This window comes from Leptosomus discolor, chromosome 8 (assembly GCF_034619465.1).
Source record: "Leptosomus discolor isolate bLepDis1 chromosome 8, bLepDis1.hap2, whole genome shotgun sequence".
NCBI classification, from domain to species: domain Eukaryota; kingdom Metazoa; phylum Chordata; class Aves; order Leptosomiformes; family Leptosomidae; genus Leptosomus; species Leptosomus discolor.
In genome coordinates, this window is record NC_141398.1 from 28,329,888 (window position 1) to 28,353,260 (window position 23,373).

At 37.7% G+C, this 23,373-nt stretch overlaps 1 protein-coding gene across 1 annotated transcript in view; it reads left to right on the forward strand.

The window, feature by feature from the left end:
- The window catches only part of GMDS (GDP-mannose 4,6-dehydratase), a 422,135-nt gene that overhangs the window by 43,379 nt on the left and 355,383 nt on the right, over nucleotides 1-23,373 (forward strand). The window contains exon 5 of the mRNA XM_086468790.1: nucleotides 22,046-22,090. Within this exon, the coding sequence (XP_086324916.1) occupies nucleotides 22,046-22,090 (45 nt within the window). The remainder of the gene's footprint in view (nucleotides 1-22,045; nucleotides 22,091-23,373) is intronic.

The following is a 23,373-nucleotide window of genomic DNA, read 5'->3' on the forward strand; positions in this document are numbered from 1 at the left end:
GGTTTCATCTTTTGTGTTGAGTAATAGACTTCTTTAAAAAGCGTTTATTTGTAGTAGTTATAAATCTGCTGATGTGTTTGACAGTAGTTCAGACAATACTGTTCTGTGAAGACTGTGTTATTGAATATGAATCTTATTTTGCCGATTATATGGGTGTGCTTCCTTCTCTCTAGCATCTCTACCTTGGTGAACATTTAACAAATATTTATATTAGTATTTTATCAAGATGCGGGATTGGTATCTTCAGAAACAATCTCTCTCTGTGAAACATGCTCTTTTATGTAGAGATAAAAAAAATTAATTTCGTACGTGTGTTTCTTTAGTAAGACTTAAGTTTCCTTATTAAATATACATATTTTTTTTTTTGGCCTTGCAAGGCATGGGTGCATTTAAATTTCCATTTAAAGCTGCATTTAGTTTTCTGGAAGTGGCTGATTATTTTTTAAATATTCTTAGCATACACCTTCAAAGCACTTGATAGTTTAGTTAATTGTCATCAAGGTAAACTAGTAGTTCAGCAGATTATACCAGTGCTGGCTTCCTGTTCTGATATTTGAATGACTACTGTGTGAACTGTGGGTTTTTTCTCCTCTTATTTCAATTCCAGTGGGGAGATATGCTTTATACATTTCATAAAATAGATCACTTACTTAGGATTAGCAATGTGGAAGTAATTTGAAACCTTTTCTCAAATCGTTCAGTAGTAAACTCATTGGAAGAACGTTGTCTCATTTCACCTTCTTAACAGGATAGCCTAGCTTATTTCAGCTAGTGAATGGTTTAATATTTAATGTGTCTCTATTAAATTTTAAGTGCTGAAAATTTTGCTCTGATAAAGTTTTGAACCTGGCTGTGAAGCAAGCTTAAAGGCAAAAAAAAAAATAAATCAGTTTTGTGAAACCTTTTGCGTGGGAGTGGACATAAAATTATACAGAGCATCTTTCCTGGAGGTAAACAAATACTGTTACTTGTAATAAATTGTTAACAAATAATTATGCTAATTAATAAACTAATTAGCTTTTCTGAACATCTGAGTTTTTCAAGACATACCAAGCTTTCTCTGAAGGAAAGAACAATCTGGGAGAAGAAAGTTGAATGGTGTGAGCACCTCCAGCATGTGAACCTTGGTGTTTTAGGGTCTCCTGGGAACAAGAATAACAGAGAGAAATTGACTTCCTGGTAAAAGCTGAAGCTTCTTTATAACATCACTTGATGTGCATATATTAGACAAATTAATGCAACAGCCTAATATTCAGGTTCTGAAATAACTTATGGCAGGCCTCATACAGTGTCAAAAACAAAAGAAGTGGCAGCCCCCTCACCCCAAAGCCCCGGAAGTTCAAATTGGGGAATAAACACATGTATTTTTAATGTAGCAGCTACAGTTATTTGACTAGTTCAGCCTCTTCAAACAATTAGCAAGTGCCTTTCATTCTCAGTCTTGTTCTCAAGGGAATTCTTCAAGCACTGCTTTATTGAAAAAGCATTTCTTTCTAGCATTTGTTTCTGCTGTGGTGCTGTTACATTTAAATGTAACTGTATTATTCTCATCTTTTCCAGTATGAAAGCTGAAATCTAGTGTGTACGGTTTTTTAGCTTATTCTCAGGAATTTCTAGCTGCCTCTGAAGGAAATAAACCTGGGATTTTAGGAATATTTCAGCCTCCTCTCAACTGTGGCTGGTTTTTTCGTATTTTTACCCTTTGCTTATCTTGTTCATCTTAACTTACTAAGAATCAGACTTGGCATTTGCTTCCCCTTTTTGCAGCCTTCAAGCAGAGAGGAGGATCGGAGAACTCCTGGTGTTTTCATGTTTGTCACAAGAAGATGGAAGAAGGAAGCTGAACTTAATATGTAGTGCAAGGCAAAAAAAATTTATATGCATTTTTTTCTCTGTCCTGCTGGCTTGCTTTTGCATGCTTTCTCTGCACACATACATTCTTCGTTACTGTTTCAGTATCTTCACTGAAGTCTTTGGGGACAGATTAACACACTATTTAGGACACCCAAACTCCAATTTGTGCAGTAACATTTGCTTCGCAGCGTTGAGTTCCTGTCACTTTTTTGAATCTTATTCCTTCCTTAGGGGGAGAGGGTAGGCTCTTTTTTGCCTTGGAGGCTATCAAGTGTGTACAATTATATAACCCAATATCATGCTTGTTAATAAGGAGAACAACTGAAGAGTGTGTTATCATATGGGATATTGAGTGCTTTGAGCAATATTTGTGGTCGATACATGTGAAGGAGATAGTCAGTAGTGTAAATTTTATGTTTACTTGCAACATACTAAAAAAAGGTGCTGTGAGATAAAATGAAGGTTCTGAATAATATATAAGGGCCAAGTACATGCCATCAAGTTAACCTAGGATATTAATCTGTTGACTTCAGTGTTTATGAAACAGGACCAAATCTGGCATAGGTTTTTGGTATCAAAATGAGGCTTTATTTCTGTGAAGTCAGTCATAAAAGCAAAGCAGTAACTGAGGCATGCTGTGTCTGAATCTCTCTCACCAAGTAAAATAAGCACCTTCCAGCAACTTACTGGGAACAGGAGAATCTTGACAGTATGTTTTGACTTGCCCTGCACCTGCATTCAGTTCAGTATTGGAAAAACCTGTTTTAGGAATGGGTAGGGGGAAAGAAGTGATGGCTCAATTTCAGGTAGAACCAACCCCAAGTCAGTTGATCAGGTTTTGCGTATTTCTGTATCAGTGTTTTTAATAATTTCCAGGCTGAACAAGCAGACTGGCAATTTCTATAATGTTCTTAAATCTTCAGACTTTCATTCTGTGTGGACTGCTTTCAGAGCTCAGTATTGTTCTTCAGTTCTTTACTAAATCTTGTTCTTTAGACTAATGTTAATGATGGCCAAGGGCAGATTTGTAAATGATATTAACTTCCCTTCAGAAGGAATTTTTTAATACCATGGGAATAATTGATGCATCAGGGTATTATGCATACTGCACTGGTGAGTGGCTAAATAGCAGAGCAAGTGATTCAATCATCGTTTTAAAACACTGCATAAAGAAAGCAACTCTTGCCTAACTAATAAATCTTCTAGTATATGTTTCTAATAAAACCATTAGCTTATTTGCTTATGACAAAACAGTTGCTTTCATAGGCCCCTTCTTAGAAGAATCCTTTTCTTCCTAATATGATATCAAACACTAAAGAGGATTAGTTTGTTGGCATGTTTGTGGAAATGCTTCTGTTAGGCTTTGCTTGGACTGCCTTTTTCCACTGTCTCCCTGTTTTTCCGTTTGTCTCTGCCTCTTAATTCTGCAGTGCAACTGGCTATCAGGTCTATGTATTTTCCTGTGCTTTACTCACCTGTAAAATTTACAGGGTTTGAGTGAGAACACTAGATGCCCTGTCTACTGAAAAAAAGTGTTACTTGAAAATGCTATATATACAAAATACTATGGATGTAGACTGTATTCTAAAGGTGGTAGCGCAGATGGTTGAAAGAACTGTAAATTTCCTTACAGAAGCTGTAAGAGGATATTATACTCAGATGATACTATCAGTAATTAAATTGAATGCTTAAAAAAAAAGGACCTCCATCCTTAGTTAGACTTCCAACAGTGTTGCCAAGAGGTAGTATGTTTGGTAGCTTCTGTGTGTTAACCTTTTAATCTCTTTTTTACAGTGAGATTAAATGCAATTATAATTTCTACTTGGAAATGAAATCCCCAAATGTGGAAGGTTATACTAGTGCCATCTGAAGCCTGTGGATGGAGATTTTTTTTTTATCCTGCTTCTGCTTTTTGGCTTTTCAAAGCATGAAAGCTTTGTGGGACTAACGTGGCTGCCAGTTTTGTGAGTAGGGTTCTAGGTGCCTAGGGTGGGCTCATCGGGGCAGTACTGAACCTGATTAAACTACTCCTGCCATTGCTGCCTGTGGAAGTGAAGAAACACATACTCAAGCTTTTCATTTGGGGAGTAGGGTTAGAAGGAAAATGTGGAAATGCAGAAATCCCCTGCTTTGTTGATGTCACCCTCTTCTAGTGAAAACTAGCAGTTTTCAAGTTCTTCTGGTGTCTTTAGAATTAAAAAGGAGTAGCTAGACATGGGTTTAATATCTGCTTGCTGGTTTTTTCCCCATTTGGATGAGTATTTTAAAATTAATGATTTTAAACTAGTACCCAGTTCTTCTGAACCATGCAAGCTTGCTTTGAGCCATGTGTTGGAGAGTGGAAGTTGAGAATGTCAGTGTTTACTTGTGGTTTAGTCCTTAGTTTGAGGTTAGCATTTGAAACTAGAGAACCATGATGTACAAAATGATATAAGGGTTTGGAAAGAAAAGGAAGATACTAGTGACTTAAGAGCCTGTGAACCTTTGTCTTTTAAAAATTACTTGTTTTCTTTAGAATTTGTATTCCTTTGGTCCTAGATTGAAAGATTTAGTTTTGAAGAAGCTTTTGCAAACGCATTCTTCTAGCAAATGCCAGTGACAGTAAACTAAGCAAGTTTTGCCCCCCCCCCCCCCCCCTTCGCTTTCTGGAAAGGGAATGGTTATTTTAAGTCCTCCTGAAGCTTGATGACTTTGTTTAGGTGTAGGTGCAAAAAAAAAAAAGTCAATGTAAATCTAATTAAAATAACCAGAATGCTATTTTTTTACATTGTAAAAATGATAGCTGAGTCAAACTGTTTCTTTACCAGAGCTGAAAATAATTTTGCTCTATTAAGGTTGAAGAGCCCCTTTGGTATGACATGTACTCTATTAACACCTGATTTTTTTTCTTAAGAGTAGATTGTCCCTGAGGTGGCATGATAATTGAAAAACCGGTGGTATTGCATGGGTTTTTCTTAGTTAAAAAAAAAAAAAAGGCAAACAAACCCTGCACAACGAAATTCCAATACTTTCTTACTGTGAGGGACAAGTCTCTGTCAGTCCTGGTTCAGGTAGGTTGAAATGTCAGTCAATCTTCTATAAGAATTGAGGAAACAAGTGGCTTCCTTTTAAATGCTGATGAGTTGTTTACCAGGAACATTCAGAAGGAGCTGTGGGCTCCTTCTCACTGGTTTCTAACACAAGCCATCCGCCCAGCTTTTAATGACTGTCAGTTACAAACTGTGGAAGTTCAGCTCTTTGGAACAAATCAGTGTTTTATTTCCTTGATTGATTGCCAAATTAGTGAAAAGGTTTTGCACCAGGTTAGAGCTCCTTTATGCCTCCAGTTTTCCTGTCTTGTACTGTAATTGGAGCAGAACGGTATCAAGGTTTTCAGACCTGTTTTGTTGTGCAAGTTTGATTTCTTTATAAATGTATACATGCTAGCACAACCAAACATTTAGAAAAGATGTGAGTGTAACCAGCTTACAGCAGAGTGATAGTGTCTAAGTTTTCCTGTAGAAACTCAATATTTCATTTAGGGTGGGGGAGGATGGAGTTAGTCCTCTTTCTTCAACATCTGTTGTGTGTTTTATATTTGCAGGTGTGAGAAGATGTCTACAAAAAAGTAGATTAGTTGATGTTGTTATTTTAAAATTACTTTTTATTAAAGTGTTAATTTACAGCTAAACTTTGACTTTTACATTGTTTTTCTGTAATTTCAAACAGTGACTGAAAGATTGTTCTTTTGTGCCAAAACCGAAGGTGTCACATCAAGTTGTAGCCAAACATTTTCTGCTCTTGGGACACATCAGTGAAGAATTGATGTTTCTTATGGTCTAGTGTTACCTTTTCCAGTGTGAGTTCTACCACTAGTGAAAGAAAGAAACTTAAAAAGGAAATAAACCTGCAACTAAAAAGAAACCTGAAAACCCCAAAGAACAAACCAAATACTAATTACATGAGATAAAGGAAGATATAGCTGGTTGATTACCTGCAGATGAATCATCCTGTTGGTGCATTATTCCATTAATCCTGAGTATAAAGATAGGAACTAACTGTAGAACAGTATGAAGGGGACTGGTTAAATTAGGATCTTGAAGAAAGTTTCTCTGCTTTCAAAATGGAGTGAAGTAGCCTTCATATGCATCTTTTAAATGATAGCACCTATGTTTTTTTGATGCAGTGGTTTCTGGGAAGCATTTTGGGGGTCTGTGATCTGAAATTGTTTCTGAAGTCTGTCTTACTCTCCATGGTATGTGAGAGAAAACTTGAATAGACTTGACAAAAGATTAAAATAGACTAATGACTTCAGATGTCTTGATGAAAGCCTTGCAGGAAGGTACTTGCAGCTTCTGCTTACAGAGCTGTTAAACTGTGCTCTGCTCTGTTTCTGTCCCTGGATCTTGGTGATATCTGCCATGCCCAAGGCTGTGAGCTTTGCTGTTCAGGTGCAAGTAGCAAGAAGTGGTGTTGATACTTTAAATCTAGCTTATTTCAGAGGTGGAACTCTATGTCCATATAAATAATTCAACCTACCATGATACTGAAGGAGCCAGTGTTATGTTAGTGTTGAGTTATACTTTGAAATACAAAGGAAAGATTTGATTACTTTATCCGAAAGTAATTTGTTCTGCTAGGAGTATTAACTAGCTGGGACTAAATTTTGGTCTTAGTCTTTGGTCTGTCTGTGTAAGACTGCCTCTAATTTGAGGGAATGTATTCCCTCTGAGCTAGAAGTAGATAGACACACTTTAATTATCCTGGACTGAAATGTTTCTGGGGAAGTACAAAGTAATGTCCTCATGTTAGCGAATATTGCTGGTGAGTATTGAAAAATTACTGGTCTTCAGTCTTGAAGGATTGTATTTATGCTGTGTTGTGTGGTTCTTAACTATTTCGTGGGATAAAAGACTTTTTGTATGCTATTAAAACACATAGCGAAGGTCCCCTTCCTTTTTTCCTTCCATTAGTTGTCTCAGGTTGAGTTTTTCGTCAGTATGAAGGCTAGTATACTTCAGAGACTGCACCAATTTATACCGTTTTGGAATACTGTATGCTTAAAACTGTTCTTGTTTGTTTAACAGCAACTGGGAAGGTTAAAATACTTTTCTTGCACTTGTGTTCAATTTGTTGAAATGAACTGGTCGTTCAAAGACTAATATCCCCCTGGCTTCAAGCAACTGGGAGGATTTTTGCTTGAGAGTTGAAGTAAATATTGAAAATGCATTTAATGTAGTTATTTCATGTGTAGAATTTTCTGTAGTAGAGGTCATGTTTGTGCGTCTGCAGTTCAGGGATCTGGGAAAACTTGGTTGTCGGTCTAGAATTTAGTAATTCTAAAAGATTCTTGAGCTGTTTTCTACACTTCAGCAGATCCCATCTTTGGGAGACATAACTGAATTAAAGAGCTTTGGATCACTTTAGTTCCCAAAACAGGAAATGTGTGGCTGGGCTTATGTAGCCTTTCTTTAATAAAAGCCCTGTAAAGAATTTCCATGGGTCTGAAATTTTAACAGTTCAGGATAGCTATGTAAAAGAGGAATGTTCATTTTAAATAAATTTTAAACTTTCTCCTTAATTGTGTTGTCTTATTCTTTTAAGTTATGCGGTGTATGGAAAATAAAATGAAACCGAATAGTTCATACCATAACGTTTTTCCCTATAATTCACTACAAAACATAACACAGCTCCCTCTCAACGCAATATATGACACTAAAGCTTGGAGAATTAGAACAATTCTAAGAATAAGGCATTCCTGTTCAGTATCTAGCATACTTAAAGGTGTCTCTACTCCCCTGTCCCTTTTGGTAATAACTTGTAGCATTTTTCTGTGTCAAACTAGGCCCTTAAGTTTATTTTTACTGACCTAAGAAATGTGGCATACAATGGCATGTATAGCAGTGGAGCTATATACATTTTAGCTGGTTTATTTTAATAAAGTATTCCCAATGCATGGGTATTGACAGTTTGCTCGTACTAGAGTTAAAAAGAAACTGTTTCTCTTAAGAAATAATGATGAAAACTCTCCAGAAACGTTGCAATATTCCTGTATAGTCTTGAAATCTAGATGGAGAAAAGTGGGAGGGTTGCTTTAGACAGCAAGCTTAGTTATTGTGGGTCTGGTGATATCGAAAGGAAATAATTATATAATGGAGAAGGCCAGAGAAAGAAGTGATGAGATGCAATAGAAGGTCTTGCCAACTGTTCTCCAATGTACTTGATTGCTGACAGGGAAGCTGAAGGCTTCTTTCTGAGCCTTTTAGTTGATTTAGTACTGTTTCCTGACTTGGTTATCTCATAGGTCTGTCTGTTTCCATGTTCTATCTATAAAATATTATTAGTGTCAATAAAATAATCCATTAAAATTATGACTTAATTAAAAATGGTCACACAAACAACTGTCAAGGGTCAGTTAGCTGAATAACACTGTCTGTGGCTCATTTAAGGATATCCAATAGAGGCTGGTAAGGTTTATGTTACCTTAATAGCCTCTTCAGTCAAGCTTTTCTTCTGGATTTCAGCAAATCTGTTCAATTCAGGATGTGTTGGTGCAGCCACCATAGCGTTTCCAGCAATCTTAACATCCCTTTGTTCATTCCTGTCTTGCAAATACATATTTATTTGAATGTTCCACTTATTTAATATTTGTGCAATTAAAAACAAACTTCCCTTCTTCCCCCTTCTAACAGGGTAGTTTTGCCTAGGAATCTCTTCTGGGACATGTGCTTGACATTTTAATTGATTTCCATTCCTGATATCTGTCTTCAGGACTGTTTGCATACATTGCTATAGTATTTGAGGGTGTTTTATAAGCTATGTTGTACATAATCATGCATGTTATGCTTGTGGCAAAAAAAGACTTAAAGCTGAATTTAAGTTGCTTGGGTGAGATCAAACACAAATCATGCCAGGGGCAAAAGTCGAGGCCCCATAGGACTGTTCTTTTACATGTTTTAAACTGAGGGACAGTGCAACTAAACCTTTATCTGTTGTTACAACATCATCTTCATATCTTTCGTTCTTTTCAGGAGAATGACACAATAATTGTGGAAATGACTTTGCACTTTACTCTCGCTGATATCATGCAGTTAATTTGTTTTACTCAGCCTTGTTATGCATTAAAAAGGGAAGAAAGATTTCTCTTAGTATCTTGCACTACTAATCTGGCCAGTTGCATTGTAGGATGCGTTTTTATTAGGATTTTCCTCAAGCTGTAAATAGATACGCAAAGTGAACAACTACCTTACAAAGATGTTATTAAACTTGTTATTAACTCCTAAGACTTTAGAAAAGCATAAATACTTGGAGAAGATTGTGAAATAGAGTGCATAAGATATGGGTATTCTGTTTGTTTTTCCTGTGGACATCTGGGACTGCCAGTCCTTGTGCTGCTACTTGGTTCCTGACCACCTTCCACAAAATGTCATTAGGACATAGTGTCCACTGTCTGAATAGATCTGCACAACAACCTTTACTGCAACTGGCAATTTTACCTTTCCTGCCTGTCAGCAGGAGAGTAACAAGCTCAACCCTTGCTGGTCCCATCCCAATAATTTTGGAGAAATTCCTATGTTACACTTCAGGAGGATGAGCAGCACCCCTTCTTGCCTGCCTGTCCTTATAGTTGTTCACCCTTTCCCTGGAACCCCTGGTGTTTACCTTCTGATGCAAACTTTAGTCCCTTGATGGATAAATTAGTTTGCCAGGTTGAGATTGCCCTATAGAAGTACATAAGAATACCTGGAGACATTTTCTTTTGAGTTTGAACATCCCCTCACATAAACTGCTGTCTTGAGTAAAATAGAAATATCTGGAAAGAAACAGAATATTCTCCTTGTTGTCATCTTTAGAAACAAGCGAACTTTCTAAAAGATCTAGAAAACTTTGTAGTCCAATCACAGGTCATTCAGATACAGTGCTTGAACTGCAACACGTGGCAAACTGCTGTGTAGGCATCCAGCTGAAAGGAGCAGCTTTGCAGGAGCTAGCACCCTTCTAGCCTGTCAGTTTGCCAAGTTGTTCTTGGAGAAACAAAACAATATTGACAAACAAGATGTGCAAACATGAAGCCACAGTTTTCATTTGGAGTTCTGCCATGGGAGCAGCATGTGTGTGGCTGGAGGACTGCCTGTGTTTATGGATGGTCTGTACGCAGCAGATGGCATAGATGACTGTGGTACTAATCACAACTCTGAATGAGATCTAGTGCTATGAGTCAGGCAGCATGCCTGGCCTCTGAGAGGGAGGGAAGGGTTGTAGCTGTGATGCCTTAGATCCTGAAGGTGGAGTTTTAGCATCATCTCAAAGCAGTTTGTTTTAGACTTCTTTCTAGGTTGCAATAAATCAGATAACTTCCTCAAAAATGCCTGCTGGTGCGATGTCATTTAAGCAGAGTTTTGAGGATAAAGTAGTTAAGCTAGCTGTCTGGTTGTATACACCTACTAGTTGTCAGCATGTTCACTAGTACAAAAACATTCACTAATACTCTTGAGACATTGTTCAGTGTGTTTCCAGATACCCTAAATAAATGCAGTCAGCCCCTAAAGGCAAGGATGTTCATCTAAAAGGTACCATGTAGTATAGTTTGATTGGGGTACAGGTTGTATAACCAGGTACCTAAGTAAAAGTCCTGTTATGATGCCTCTTCAAGCGTTTTAAATAATGGATAACCCTCAAGGGGAAGAAAGGTAGGAAAATGGATAATACCCCTTCTCTTGGAATAAGGCAGAGGGAGCAGACAGATGATTTGATGCTGAATAGCTTAGTTGATGTGGCAATGAAGACCTCAGGGGCTGCTCAAAGTAGTTTTCTGTATGTCATGTAGTTCAATATGGAAACTTCTGGGTTTTTTTTGTCTACTTTGACCATATTGTAGTGATTCAATGCATAAGAATTTAACAAGATTGATAAACTATAAGGTGCAATTTCTTGAATTCTATCTGTTGTCCTTGTTTGCTGGAGGTGTTGGCTCAGCCCAGGCAAAAGCCAGATGGCAGGTGAACCTGCAAATATGAAGCAAGGTGACTATTCCAAATAGTCAGCTGCATGGTGGTGTTAATCTGTAATTCTTAATAGCACTAAAGGGAGTACCCATGTACTTCATTTTAGGAACTGCTTATGTATGCACATATCTGATAAACTTCTAGGGGGCTTAGTGTATTGCTCAAAGAAAAGGGCCGTTTTGAGTCCCCATGTTTCTGAAAATGGGGCCCTCTTGCACTTTGCATTATGTTTGTTTAACAAAACCAAGAGTTCTGTTCCTGATATGGAAATTTTAAGTGTTTCTTAAAAAAGATAGGATGTTGCCATTTTTAAGTGCCAGTGGTGTTTGCATTAAATGCTAGGATTATTTTCTTCACATTTGCCTTTTTGCAAAAATTGCTGTGTTTGTCCAGGTACAGTGTACTCTTGTGTCCCTTGACAGTTAAAGAATTTATGAATTTTAAACAAGTAATATTGTGATACTGTGTTGTTTAGCTTTGGTAGGCCGTTATTAACATAACCAGGAATAAATGTAACAGAACAGTTTGAAAAGTGAGAGAGACAGGGAGGTTTCCCTTGTATTTCCTCTAGTTCTTAACTCGCAAAGCAATTCAAATGAACTGCAAAGAAATCTTGAGATTAGAGGAAATTACTATGAATACAGACAAAAATTACTAAAATGTGTCCTATGTACCCTATCTCTCCACAGCCTGTAAGGTCAGTTAGATTTAGCTAGTTTCAGGTTTTGTGGAACAGCAAATAAAAGTTAAAGTAAGAAAAGTTTATGACAAGCTTTTTAAAGGAATTTGTTTTGATGCTTCTTAAAGGCTTCTTTGTGAAAGTTTTAAACAATTCTTCTGTTTTCAGACATCTATGCAAAACTGCATAACTCGTTACAACAAAACTGATGTGGAAATACTTAAACTGTATAGTTGCTTTACCTTGATACATGTCTGTCCTATTCTTAATTAGGAAGCTGTTCATGAAAGCTAGCCAGCTGAAAGAATTCTTTTGGTACCCGCTCTTGAAGGTGATACAAGGGGCTGCTGCTAACTCACACTACAGGTGATTTTTAATACTACATGAATTGAAGGAATGGGTATTTTGCTGGTGGTTTTGTGGTAGTTGTCTCTTCCAAATCCTGTTCCTGACAGATAGGATAAGCAAATGTGATTGCTTGCTTTCCCTTTCTAGTTCCTCTTAGACAAGAACCTTGGCAATTAATGAAACTGGGTGTGTTTTTTCCCCTTTTGAAGCTGACAAGGGAAAGCTGTGAAGTTGGGTACACAAGGCATTGTATGGTATCTGTAAATATGAGGATGAACTTCTGCAACCTTCTCTGAAAAAACACTGCATCCTTTTGCTATCACCTAGATAATCCTTATCCTGCTTGGCTTCTTGCCACCAGGAAGCTCAATCCATGTGGCATTGGAGAGCTTGATTAGCAAGACCAGCCACATGGAACAGAGGTATTAGGTTTAATGTCCGATTTCAATCAATCTATACTTAAACATTTTGAATAAGGGTGCATTTATTATATCTAGTTAAACATTTTCAGTAACAATTGTTTTTTCTTTACAGAGAATTCTAGGCACTGTCTGAATTAATACTTCTGTTAATTCAATCAGATTTTACCACAGAGTCAATGTATTTCATTTATTTGCAATTGTACTATAGGACATATATTATGTATTTTAAAAAACCAAAACCCTAGACTGCCACCCCCTTCCACCCCCCACCCCCCCCCCCCCAAAAAAAAAAAAACCAAAAAAACCAAAACCCAAACTTTTAAAGCATATTTACTCTTGCTTAAAAACATCCAACAAAATGTGAAGTTGCTTCTGGGCATAATAAAAATGTGTTACAAAACTTGGAATTCTGGCAAGTGTTGTCTTTCAAAAAACTGGTTAAAAGCATTGTGTTCAAATCTTTGTAGACTGTGCGTCTTTGACTTTGCTAATTGTTCCTCTAGATTTTTTTTTTGAGGACAATGTTTTGGAAGGCATAGGAAGAACTTGTTGTCTTAAAATTCCTATAATTTTGTTTGTTCAGTGAATTGAAGCGTAGCTTTATGTATTTAGGTCTCAAAATACATAATATATCCCTGTTGTGGGGAAGAACATGTGCATAGTGTCAATGTTAAGCAACCATTTTCTCCTGTTACGTTTATTTCCTGCTACTCTTTTCTTCAATTTCTTCTGAAGAAATGATACAAGTAGCCAAGTAAAGAGTGCCATTTAAAATGTAACATTTTGGTCCAAATATTTATATTCTTTCACAAGAGTTAAACTTTGTGATTTCTTTGGGGGTTTTCTTGTTTGTCTTGAAATTTCAATTGGCTATTTCCTTTTCTATTCCATTGCAAAAGTATCAGGAAGTTTATTGCTGTGATAAGGGTTTTTTTTTTATTCTTATTGTACTCCTTCCTGGTGTAGAGAGAAATCTGAGCTGCCTGGAGCTCCAGGTTGATGATGATCACACTTAGGCTTTCTTGGCCACTCTGAATATTCACAACTATGTGGAAAGTGTTGGAGGCCACCATTTCAAGACTGCTGTTCTTGACAACTGGGAAGCCTGAGAATCTAGAAATGAAAAGGTGGGAACTGCATAAACAAGCAGAGTTCCTAAAAAAGCTATTTGTGCTTCAGTAGATGCTAGACTAGTAAAAAACTGGTCTCCCACCATGTTGACTGGGAGAGACAATACCTAAGAGTAATGATCAGTTGCAATACAAGCTATCTTGTCCTAGAACTTCAAATGTCTGGGAAACAGAGTGATTACTTCCATGACTTGCAGAGGTTATCATTGCAGGATCAGTGCTTTTCTTCCACCCAAGTGAATATTGCAAGACTGAGAGCTGTTAAAGCTGTGACATGATAATTAAGCATTCCTGACTTCATTTTCAAATTTCTGAACATGCAAACATTTGAGAAAATAAATTGTCTTACTGTGTTGCTTCTCTGTTCTAACTGGAACATGCTTGCTTCCTGGCTTTGTGTTTATAAATAAAACCATATTTCAGATGAAATTGTTGTGTTCGTATGTAAAGCTGAGTACAGAAGAATAAATTAAAAGACCTTTTTCCCTTTCTAGACTTGTTTGCGCCTCCTCTGTTAGACTTTGGTCTCATGAAAACAAGACAGCAAGTGCAATGTTTATTTTGATTTCTCTCAAATAACTGACCCTGTGCCCTGTTAGGAAACAATGTCTTGGGCTAAACTTAGTGACATAAACTCAGGCAGTGAGCAGCCATGGTAGAAAGCTGGCTGAGCGTCAGTGTGAGAGGCTGATGCTACAGTGGTAAAAGCACCTGAGCAGCTGTAATAGGCTGCTGCAGAAAAAAAAAAAAAATAAAATGCGTGTAGCTCTGTTGGAGAGTGAGGTGGGTCTATGATTTCTATTAGGGTGTGTGCTGAGCTATGGTCCTAAGTTCATGTGGCCTCCCCAGTTGCAGCAACAGCCATGTTACTGCTTTTGTTTTAGCTTTCCTCAGTAGGATGTTAAAGGCAAAGATGACATGCTAAGATTTCGTATTTTCCTTCTGGTGTCACTTCACAAAATTATTAATCTGTCTTAAACATAACAGACACTGTATTTCTTCCAAAACCATTCCTGGGCTTTATGGTTTATTGCTGTGACAACTCTGAGCTTTCAAATTTTGAGGTCAAAATTGCTCTTTTGAGAGTGTGTCCTGCAGCTCAGTCCTGGGTTTCCTGGTTTCTTTGCTCTGTACAACTAGGTTCTGTGTGTTTGGGTTTCCACTGGGTGGTGTTTGGGATTAGTTTGCATTTCTTGCAGATGGACATAACTGCAGCAGTGTTAGTCACCTAATGGGACTGATGGGTTAGTCTGACTACTTGAGGATGGGCATGCCCAAAATGCTCACTGCTGCTGCTGATTGGAGCTGCTGTTACTATTTTGGAAAGATGAAAGACCGTCTGATACCAGTAGTTCTTTGGAAGGAGGAGGAAATAGGGATGGGCAAAACAATCATCTTGTGGGTTTTAAAACTGTTACGGGTTTCCCATTACAAACACTGTAAGTAGAGGTTTTACTTTTCCTGTGGACTGTTGTCCGTATGACTTGCATTTCCATCTATATAGATATGTTCCTCTGATCCCTGTGGTTTCACTAGTGAGGCAGAAAAATACAGCTAGGTTTCTCTCAAATTCAGAGTTCATAACTGGTTTGGTTTTTATTCAAATACTAATGTCTGCAGTATACCAATATAAAAGGAATGTATTATGGCTTATAACATGCGTTCAGAAAAAGCTTGTTCTTTAAAATCTTCGAAAGACAATCTACTGATGCTTTTCCTCTTTATAAAAAATAGTTCTTCAAATACATCTGAAAATTAAACTAGTAGGGGTTTTTTTAGTATCTGAATGCTTGAGCACACAGCCTGAGAGTTTAGGGGCATTATTTTTAATTTTTTCTAAAGCTATCAAGCACCTGACTGTTGCCACTGGGAAATTTGTGGTAAGCGTATTGGGAAATAACACATTGAGTTTCACAGGTTCCCGCAATCAGGAATAAAACTTTGTATAGTCAGTTTGATGGTGTAACTTGTTTTTCCCAAGCTGAGATGTTGTTTTTTTGTGATAGACACAAGCTGTTTGATTATTGTAGAATATTGTATGTTTGTTGGACTGAAGATTTTATATTTTTTAAATATCAACACTTCAAAAAAAATTAGTAATGTTGCACTGACAATACTTTACTGTTGTTGGCCTGAATTAAGCCAGAACTCATAACTGATTGCCTGTCCTAATGGTAAGGAACAAATTTGAATTACACAAGTTTATTCTGTTCGTGTTGGCTTTAGAGTGGTGCAGAGGTATGTTCTTTAGACGAAGTGACTGTGCTGAGGTTCAAAGTAAAATAGCTATAAATACTGATGATGTGAATAATTGCCCTGGTTTGGCTGGGACAGAATCCCAGCCCAGCCATGCCAGGCAGGCTGTCAGCAGTTTGTCAGCCAGGGCAGCTGCCCTGAGTGAGCTACAGGTGTAGCCCATCCCATAATGTCATGGCCTTTATAAAGGGGGAAGGTTTGCTGAGGAGAGGGAGATTCTGAGGGGTTCCTGCTGGGGTTCCTCCTGCTGTTCCTTTGGCTTCTCCCTGCTCCTGAGGACTGGATATTCATTTGGCTGAGTTTAACTCTCTATCTCTGTTCATATTGGTATTACTTCGTTAAAATCTGTTCTCACTTCCACCCATGGGTCTGCTCTCCTTTTTCCCCTGATTTCCCCTCCCTGGCTGGTGAGGGGTTTTCAGGTGATAGAGTGACTGTTATAGTTTAGTCCCAGGTACAGGCTGAACGCAGACAATCTTGTTTTGGATAGAGATAACTGGAAGGAGGAAGGAAGAAAAACTTGTTGCTGTTGTTTGTAACTGCAGTTGCAGCTGTCAATATAACTTAATAGTTTACCAGTAGAATAAAGTGTGAGGTCAGATGTAGCTCAGACTAGGAAATAACAGGGTGATTCACTTTTCCAAAGCAACTTGGCTTTTCTTTTACTTCTAAGCAACTCTTAACTGGAAAAGAGCAGAGTAATGTAATTAGAACGTTTTGATTTTGTTGCTAATGATGATTTTTTCTTAATGTTTCATTGTACTGCAGTTAATGCATTACAAAAACCCTTCAATTAAGTGGGGAATGTTTTACAACAAAGAAAGATTTCTTAACATTTATTGCCTTTTGACTTTTTCTTTTGACCGTAGGAACAAAAGGACACTTGTTTTCCTATTCGTACTTGGCCACAGTACAAATCAAAATAGCAAAATAACTATAGCATTTGGAGGGTTGCAGGTTTAATAAATTGGTTAAATTCTTCAGAGTTCATAATTTTTCAGTATGGAGAATTTTTTATGAACACTTTAATGCTTTACGTTGGATATTGCCTTGACTTGAGACAAAGTGCAGCACTGTTCTGCTTATACTAGCTGCAAAAAATTACCGATTTCCTCCATAAATCACTGGAAATGATTTAAGTATGCATTAAATAACATTACACTGTACTACTGTCTTGGATTTCTTTTTTTTAAGGGAGGCAGTTCTGGAATGCTACAAACAAATGAATAGTAGTTGTTATGGATTGTTATTAAAATAATTTAGATGTTGCTTTAGAGTGGTGTGTGTGTCCTTCTCTGAAGGATCTGTCACCATATTCCTACTTAGTAACTCAGTGAAATAGCATTAGCTTACAGTTATGCAAAAGTTTAAAATTAGATGAAGCAGCAATTTATTGTGCAAGGCTATTAGTGGCACTGGTTCTGCATATTTTAATGGAATTATAGATTATTCATTCCAACAAGGCTAGATCAAAATGATAGTGCATTGTTAGTGATGTTACTGCTGAATGTGTGTGTCATCTTTCCATGCACTGTTTCCTAATCAGATTAATGGAACCTATCAAAATTTAGCTTCAGCAAAGTACAGCTATAGTTGGTACTTCCAAAGGAATTTAGAACCACTATGAATGACCCTGATAATTGTTACTGTCTGTAGTTTGAACTTCCATAAACTCAACTTTGTAGTGTTGTTCCTGAGGACATGGCACTAGTCTTACTCAATTTTGAATTTTATAAGTATAACCAACTTTTGGTCTTTCATGTGATGTGCAGAAAATTTTGGTGCTTTTTACCAAAGGAATAATGAAGTCTGAAAACTTGGTATTTGTGACACACAGAAGTACAGAACAGAAGCATAAGCATTGACAGATATTTTATCATATACAGCCATCATAGAAATATCCAAAACCCAACACCTCCCTCAAACAGTGCATCTGACAGTGGGGGTGTGGCATTTTTATGTTCTAGGGCTTTATTGCTAACGTATTTGCAAATGGACAAGAGTATATGGCACAGTGTTCAGGCCTGCTGCATTTTCCGATGAAGTGGTGCTTTTTGAGTGACCATGTCTCTTGTGGCTAGGAGTCAGGTTTGGGAGTGTGGTTGATATTAGCAGCTCTGTTTCAGAAAGAGAGCTGGACTGTTGAACAGTTTCTTTAGGAATCTTGTAGCAGGATTTCTCATGATCCTTTGCATGTCTTTCAGATTTCCTAAAACTGCACATCTGTAGGGGTTGTAATTTTTACCACCATGCTGTGGGGATGTTTCTTCTCAAATGTTTATACTACCTACCTGCAATTGGAGCCCTTTCTTCTCTATGTTACCGTCATCATACTGGTGTTAAGTTTTTAAATCCTTTTCCTTCCTTCTGAAAAAGCACTCCGTGTGCTTCTCCTGGAGCTCTGAACTTCCCTAGAGTTCTGGACTTCTATTGGTCTCTCTTTCCCTTCATCCATCTAGTACTTTCTTCGACTCCTCTTTATTAGCAGAGAGGAGCTGTGGGGAAAAGGGAGTCCCTGTCTCTAGATTAGAAATGCTCAGGTAGGACATAATCTAGTTCTTGAATCCAGGAGCTCTGCAGAATGTTTGAGCTGGCTATATCAAAGGAAAAGGATAAAGTTGTCTTGCTTTTGGGGTTGCTTTTACGGCCTTCTCTGTCTATATAAATCCAAAGTGAGTCTGTTGCAAATGGAATTCCCAGTGTAGAACAGTGCAAAACAAAGGAGATTTGGATGGTTAAACAGGCTATTTAATTCCACTTGTTTTCAGTTTTCTGTATAAGTTATCCTATTCATTGCTTGTGGATCAAGTCGAACTTGATACTTTTTTATTCTAGATGTTTGTGGCAAAGCACTGTCTAGCTCTTGTTTATGTCTCCATTTCTGCACTGTGTTGGAAAAGATTTTCTTTGATAGTGCGTCAAAGCTTATTGAAGTTCTTGACATTAACTACTATATTAAATATAAAATATTGCATCCTAAATTTGTCTTGCTTTAGTTTATGTGAGTGTTTCCTTTTGTCTGGGAATTTTACAGACACATTGTAAGGCAGCTGCAGTTGGAAACCTGCTGCTGTGTCTTGGAAGCCAGCTGAAGTATCATTTTTATGTGTGCTTTCAAACTACTATTTGGCTGAAGACAGCATAGTAATTCAAGTCTCATGTGTCAAAGTGTGCTGATGAGGAACTGTTTTAACTAACATGGTCTATTTAATCAGTCTTGTTAAACTATTTTGACTATTCAAGCTGGTCTGACCTATCTCTGCAGAGCCAGGTCTCATTGCAATCCTGATTAAAGGCAGTTTGTAGGATGTTTTGTTTCAAGACTGTCCCACAAAGGGACCTATTTCTGTCTTCTGATGTTTTATTGATTTATAATAAAACTTTATAGCAATAGCTGAGTACTTTATGTTAGGGAAAGTAAGCTCTCAAATGCGATAACACTCTAAAGTATAATAGCATATTGCCCAGTGGAGGGAACACAGTAACCAAGCACTCTCATCTGTGTAGACTGTTTTTTCACCTTGCTTTTATAGTTGACTTTGGAGAGTAGGGTACCTATAGCTACCTCAATGGTCAGACTGAGCTCTGGGGCTACTAATGCCTTGCTAGTTGCATGTGCTTACTGCTGCCTGAGCTGGTTGTAATTTTTTTATTTCAGTATTAAGCAGGACGTGGTTTAGGCCAATAGTCTAGGGGTAAAACACTCAGTAAAATAGGATCAAGGTGACTATAAGCATTTCTTACAAAAGGGAAGACCCTGGCCCCCAGTCCTCAACCTCATGAACCAGACCAAGTCATATACTTCATGCTGGTCCATTCCTACTTGCATGGAAGTGAGGAATGGATACAGTTGGCAGTGTATGGCTCAAAGCAAAATCTACTAACTGTAACAAAAAATGAGATTTGTTGCTAAACACCTAGTTCCTCTAATATTACTTTCCTGGTTTAGTGATTCCTGGATCTTTAAAGCTCTGTTTGTACTTTAAATGGAAATCAATAGCTTTGATAATGCAATTTATATGTATAATGAAGTTTTCTGTGGATAAAGGTTTGATAGAGCTTAATATTATTTACTCCTCGTCATCATTAGGAAAAGATGGAAACTGTACTATCCTTATAAGCTGCAAACTTTGACACTGATTGCTGTTCTGATTGCCATTCTCATTGACAGCTGCTGTACTGAGAAGAAAAGGAAGGGAAACGTGAAACCTGGGGCCCATGTGTGATATGGTATCACAGTGCAGGACAGCATGAATCTGCATTGTGTGTGATTACCAGACAGTAAATCAGCTGTGCTGTGCTACAGCCAGAAACCAGTAGCTTTCACACTTGCTGCCTGTTTCCCACTCATTGTAAAGCCCTGCCCTATCACTTGATAGACCTGGAAAGGAAGTGCAGAGGAAGTGAGTGGCACTGCTAGTTCAAAATGTTCCAGGGTGACTGGAAAGTTTGAGCAATGGCCTGGGTGAGAAGAACAAGACCTTATTGACAGGGTTCAATCCTAGTCAAGTCTGTTTCCTATCAACTTCCTAAGTAATCACAGCCTTTCTTTTTTCATCTCCTTTGCACTCTCTGGGTCTCCCACTTTCAACTCCTTTTTATTTTATATATTATTTATTTTAGTGAACTGAGCAACCAAGGAGAATTGGGAAGTTTTCTTCCCTCCAATCAACCCCTGCTAAATCCTAGAGGAATTACTAATGAAAAAGATGACAATTATATTAAAGGTTGTTGTCACCTCCCCCTTTGCCTCTATGTTTCTCCAGAGCTTCTGCTGCATATTCTTTGAATTTCTTCTTTCAAAAGGATCTTGTTCTTTTCATTTGATGTACAGAAATATATACTGTTCTAGTGATGCCTTGGCACATGTGGATTGTCATGTTCCAGATCAACTGCTGTCATAGACTGATGGCTATGGGGTTATGGCACTGTAAAATTGTGTGAGCACATACGTGTAGTGGCAGAAGAATGTAAGCTGAGACTCTGTCTTGGTTTCAAGCTCTTCTAGACTGAGTAAGACTTTATGAAACATTTGTACTATAAAGTCACTAATTTTGTCTAATGCTGCGGTTTTAAACATACAGTAACATGCGCTTGTACGCTGCACTGTACCATTTTATGCATGATTTTGCCATCAATGTAGTAGGCAGTCTCCACTGGCAGTGCTGCTGCTCCAGGGCCTCCTAATGCATCTCGAATTTCTTACTTCAGCATGTTATTCTCCTTAGTCTGTCCATGAGACAAGAAAAGTTCGTTTAATCTGAGGTGGGAGAGGTTTTTCTCTGGAGAAACATGCTTTTAAAAAGAGAACCAAAGAGATATCTGTTTAGTTTTGCGCTTAAATGTGTCTGGCCATGATCACTGCAGAGCAGATCCACATAATAGAGTTTGAGTGTGTAGGCATAGGTATGGCCTCTGGTGTTTTTATGGTCTTTCTGTAGCAAGTCAGTTGACTCTGGTAGAATACTCTCACATATTAAAGGAACAATGGGTTCAAAGAGTCAGTGAAAAGATGCAGACTCTTTAGGCGTGAGCAATATTCACTGAACTGGTTAGTGAGCACTCTTCTGAAGGGGTAAACTTTGCTGTGTTTGTGATGGTGTGTATGTATTTATAAGGATAATATGTCTTACTGTACTTGATAATTTTGGCAATAGGTTTATTAGTGATGCCAGGAAAATCATCTTATTTCAGAAAAACATGCACTTACATGTGTTTTGAAGTATTTGCTTTCTGGGAGTTTAATAATGTAAGTTTGACAAGGATTTAAAAGAGAGAAGAAAGAAAAGATAAAAACCAAAACAACCCAAACTCTCAACCCTCAATGATACATAAAATGTGAAAATGACTTGTATTCTGTTGTATAAATATAGGGTGTGCTAGGGATGTTTTTGAAAACTCAGTTGGTCAGGCAGGCAGAAGACTTGTGCAAGGGAGACATGAGCATGACAGTGCTACAGAGGCATGTCTGTTTGCAGAGTATGTCGAGCTTGCACCAGTTTTTCTAGAATATTTTTCCTTTCCTATCTCTAAATTAGTTCAAATTCAGTAACGGTGGTTAGGGTATGTTGGAAAGATGTTCCCAGTCACTTTGTAATGGAACTTGTAAAGAGATTCAAGAGACAGGAGTTCTCAACCAGCGTTTGTAAGCAAGTTATCTTAAAATATACGGCTGCTTAATCTAAAATTAACCAAAAAACATCTATATTTTTAGATCAGTGTATAAATCTGGAGAAGTCAAAGTGTATGCTTGTTACCCAGTCAACTCACGACAAATTTTTTTTCTTCCCTTTTTTGAGACCTTAACCAGTCCAAATGTCCCAGACCCATTTACTGTGTTTCTAACATTTTCCTGTATCTTACTCTTCCCAGGATGGATCGTACTTGGCTGAGTTCCTGCTGGAAAAAGGCTATGAGGTGAGTGACTCAGTGACCAGCTGTTGGCTGATGGAGTTGTTCGGATGCTGCAGCTCTGGCTTCCTCTGCTTCAGTCCTTCTCTGTGTATGTTTTCCACTCCAGCCCTAGATAACAAATCAAAACTCTGGAGAGGAATGTGCAACATTGCCTGTAATCATGCCAGCTTATTGTACTATTTATCATCTAATGTCCACTGGTGGATTCCCTCTTCTCCTTAGGGTATAGCTGCTTTGCATGTTTCCCGCCAGCTTAGATAAGCAGCAAGCTGTGTGAGCCAAAACTGTAAGGAATTAGGGAATAATTTCTGATGCAATGTACCACATAAAGGAATGAGAATCTCTTGTTTGTTCTCTCCCCCCCTCTGCCCCCCAAAAGCCCTTTTATTTTGGCAGCTATACTTCAGCAATGAAAACCTTTAATTTTGCTTTCTCTGTTTAAAAAGAAAAAACCAAACACATAAACCCCTAAAATCCAAAAATATACTTTGGTAGTGTTACTTTCCACCCCTTCTCTTGGATTAATTATTTCTTGCTTGGTACATGATTTTCATTTACCCTTTCCTTAAAATAAAGTGAATCTAATTCCTTACTACTTGCTGCATAATTTTCCACGGCAAAAATAATCTTTTTTTTTTTGTGGCCCAGCAAAGCAACAATCATGTTATGGTATGATTTGATGGTTTTGAACTGTTGTGGGCATATATGTGAGAATGTTTGCCTTCTCAGTCATGAAAGATGCTGTCATCAGGGGTGGTCAAATAGATTTCTCCACAATGCATTATTTTTGAGTTTCTAGTGAAAGCTAATGTTCATTCTAATATTGGTCTTTATTACGTCTGTTGTAATACCGCTTCATATCTTGGCAAGAAGCTTGTCAGCCAGTCTGTGCTTTCCATGCTCTTGCATGTGGTTAAGTTTACCATGCTTATTCCATCCCTTCTGCGTTGTTGATTGATCTGTTTATTAGTCTTGATTTTTCAGTGTTGTAAACTGATTATTTTTATTATTTCTTCATTCCATTTAGGGAAGAGAGAGATCATTGTGGTTGTTTCTGCTACTTTAAAGGCAAAAACACATGCTGTCTTAGTCCACAATGAAATTGGAAACTGCTGACTGCAACTAAAATGAAATACAACCCTTTCCACAATAGCTTACAGTAATTGGGTAGAGCTCTTTTTCTTCTACTCCTCAACTCTCCATCTATTTGTTGGAATTCTTTCCTATGTTCCCAGTTAGAGACCTCTGTTCCTGAATAGCTGAACACAAGAGTACATGATAGCTGA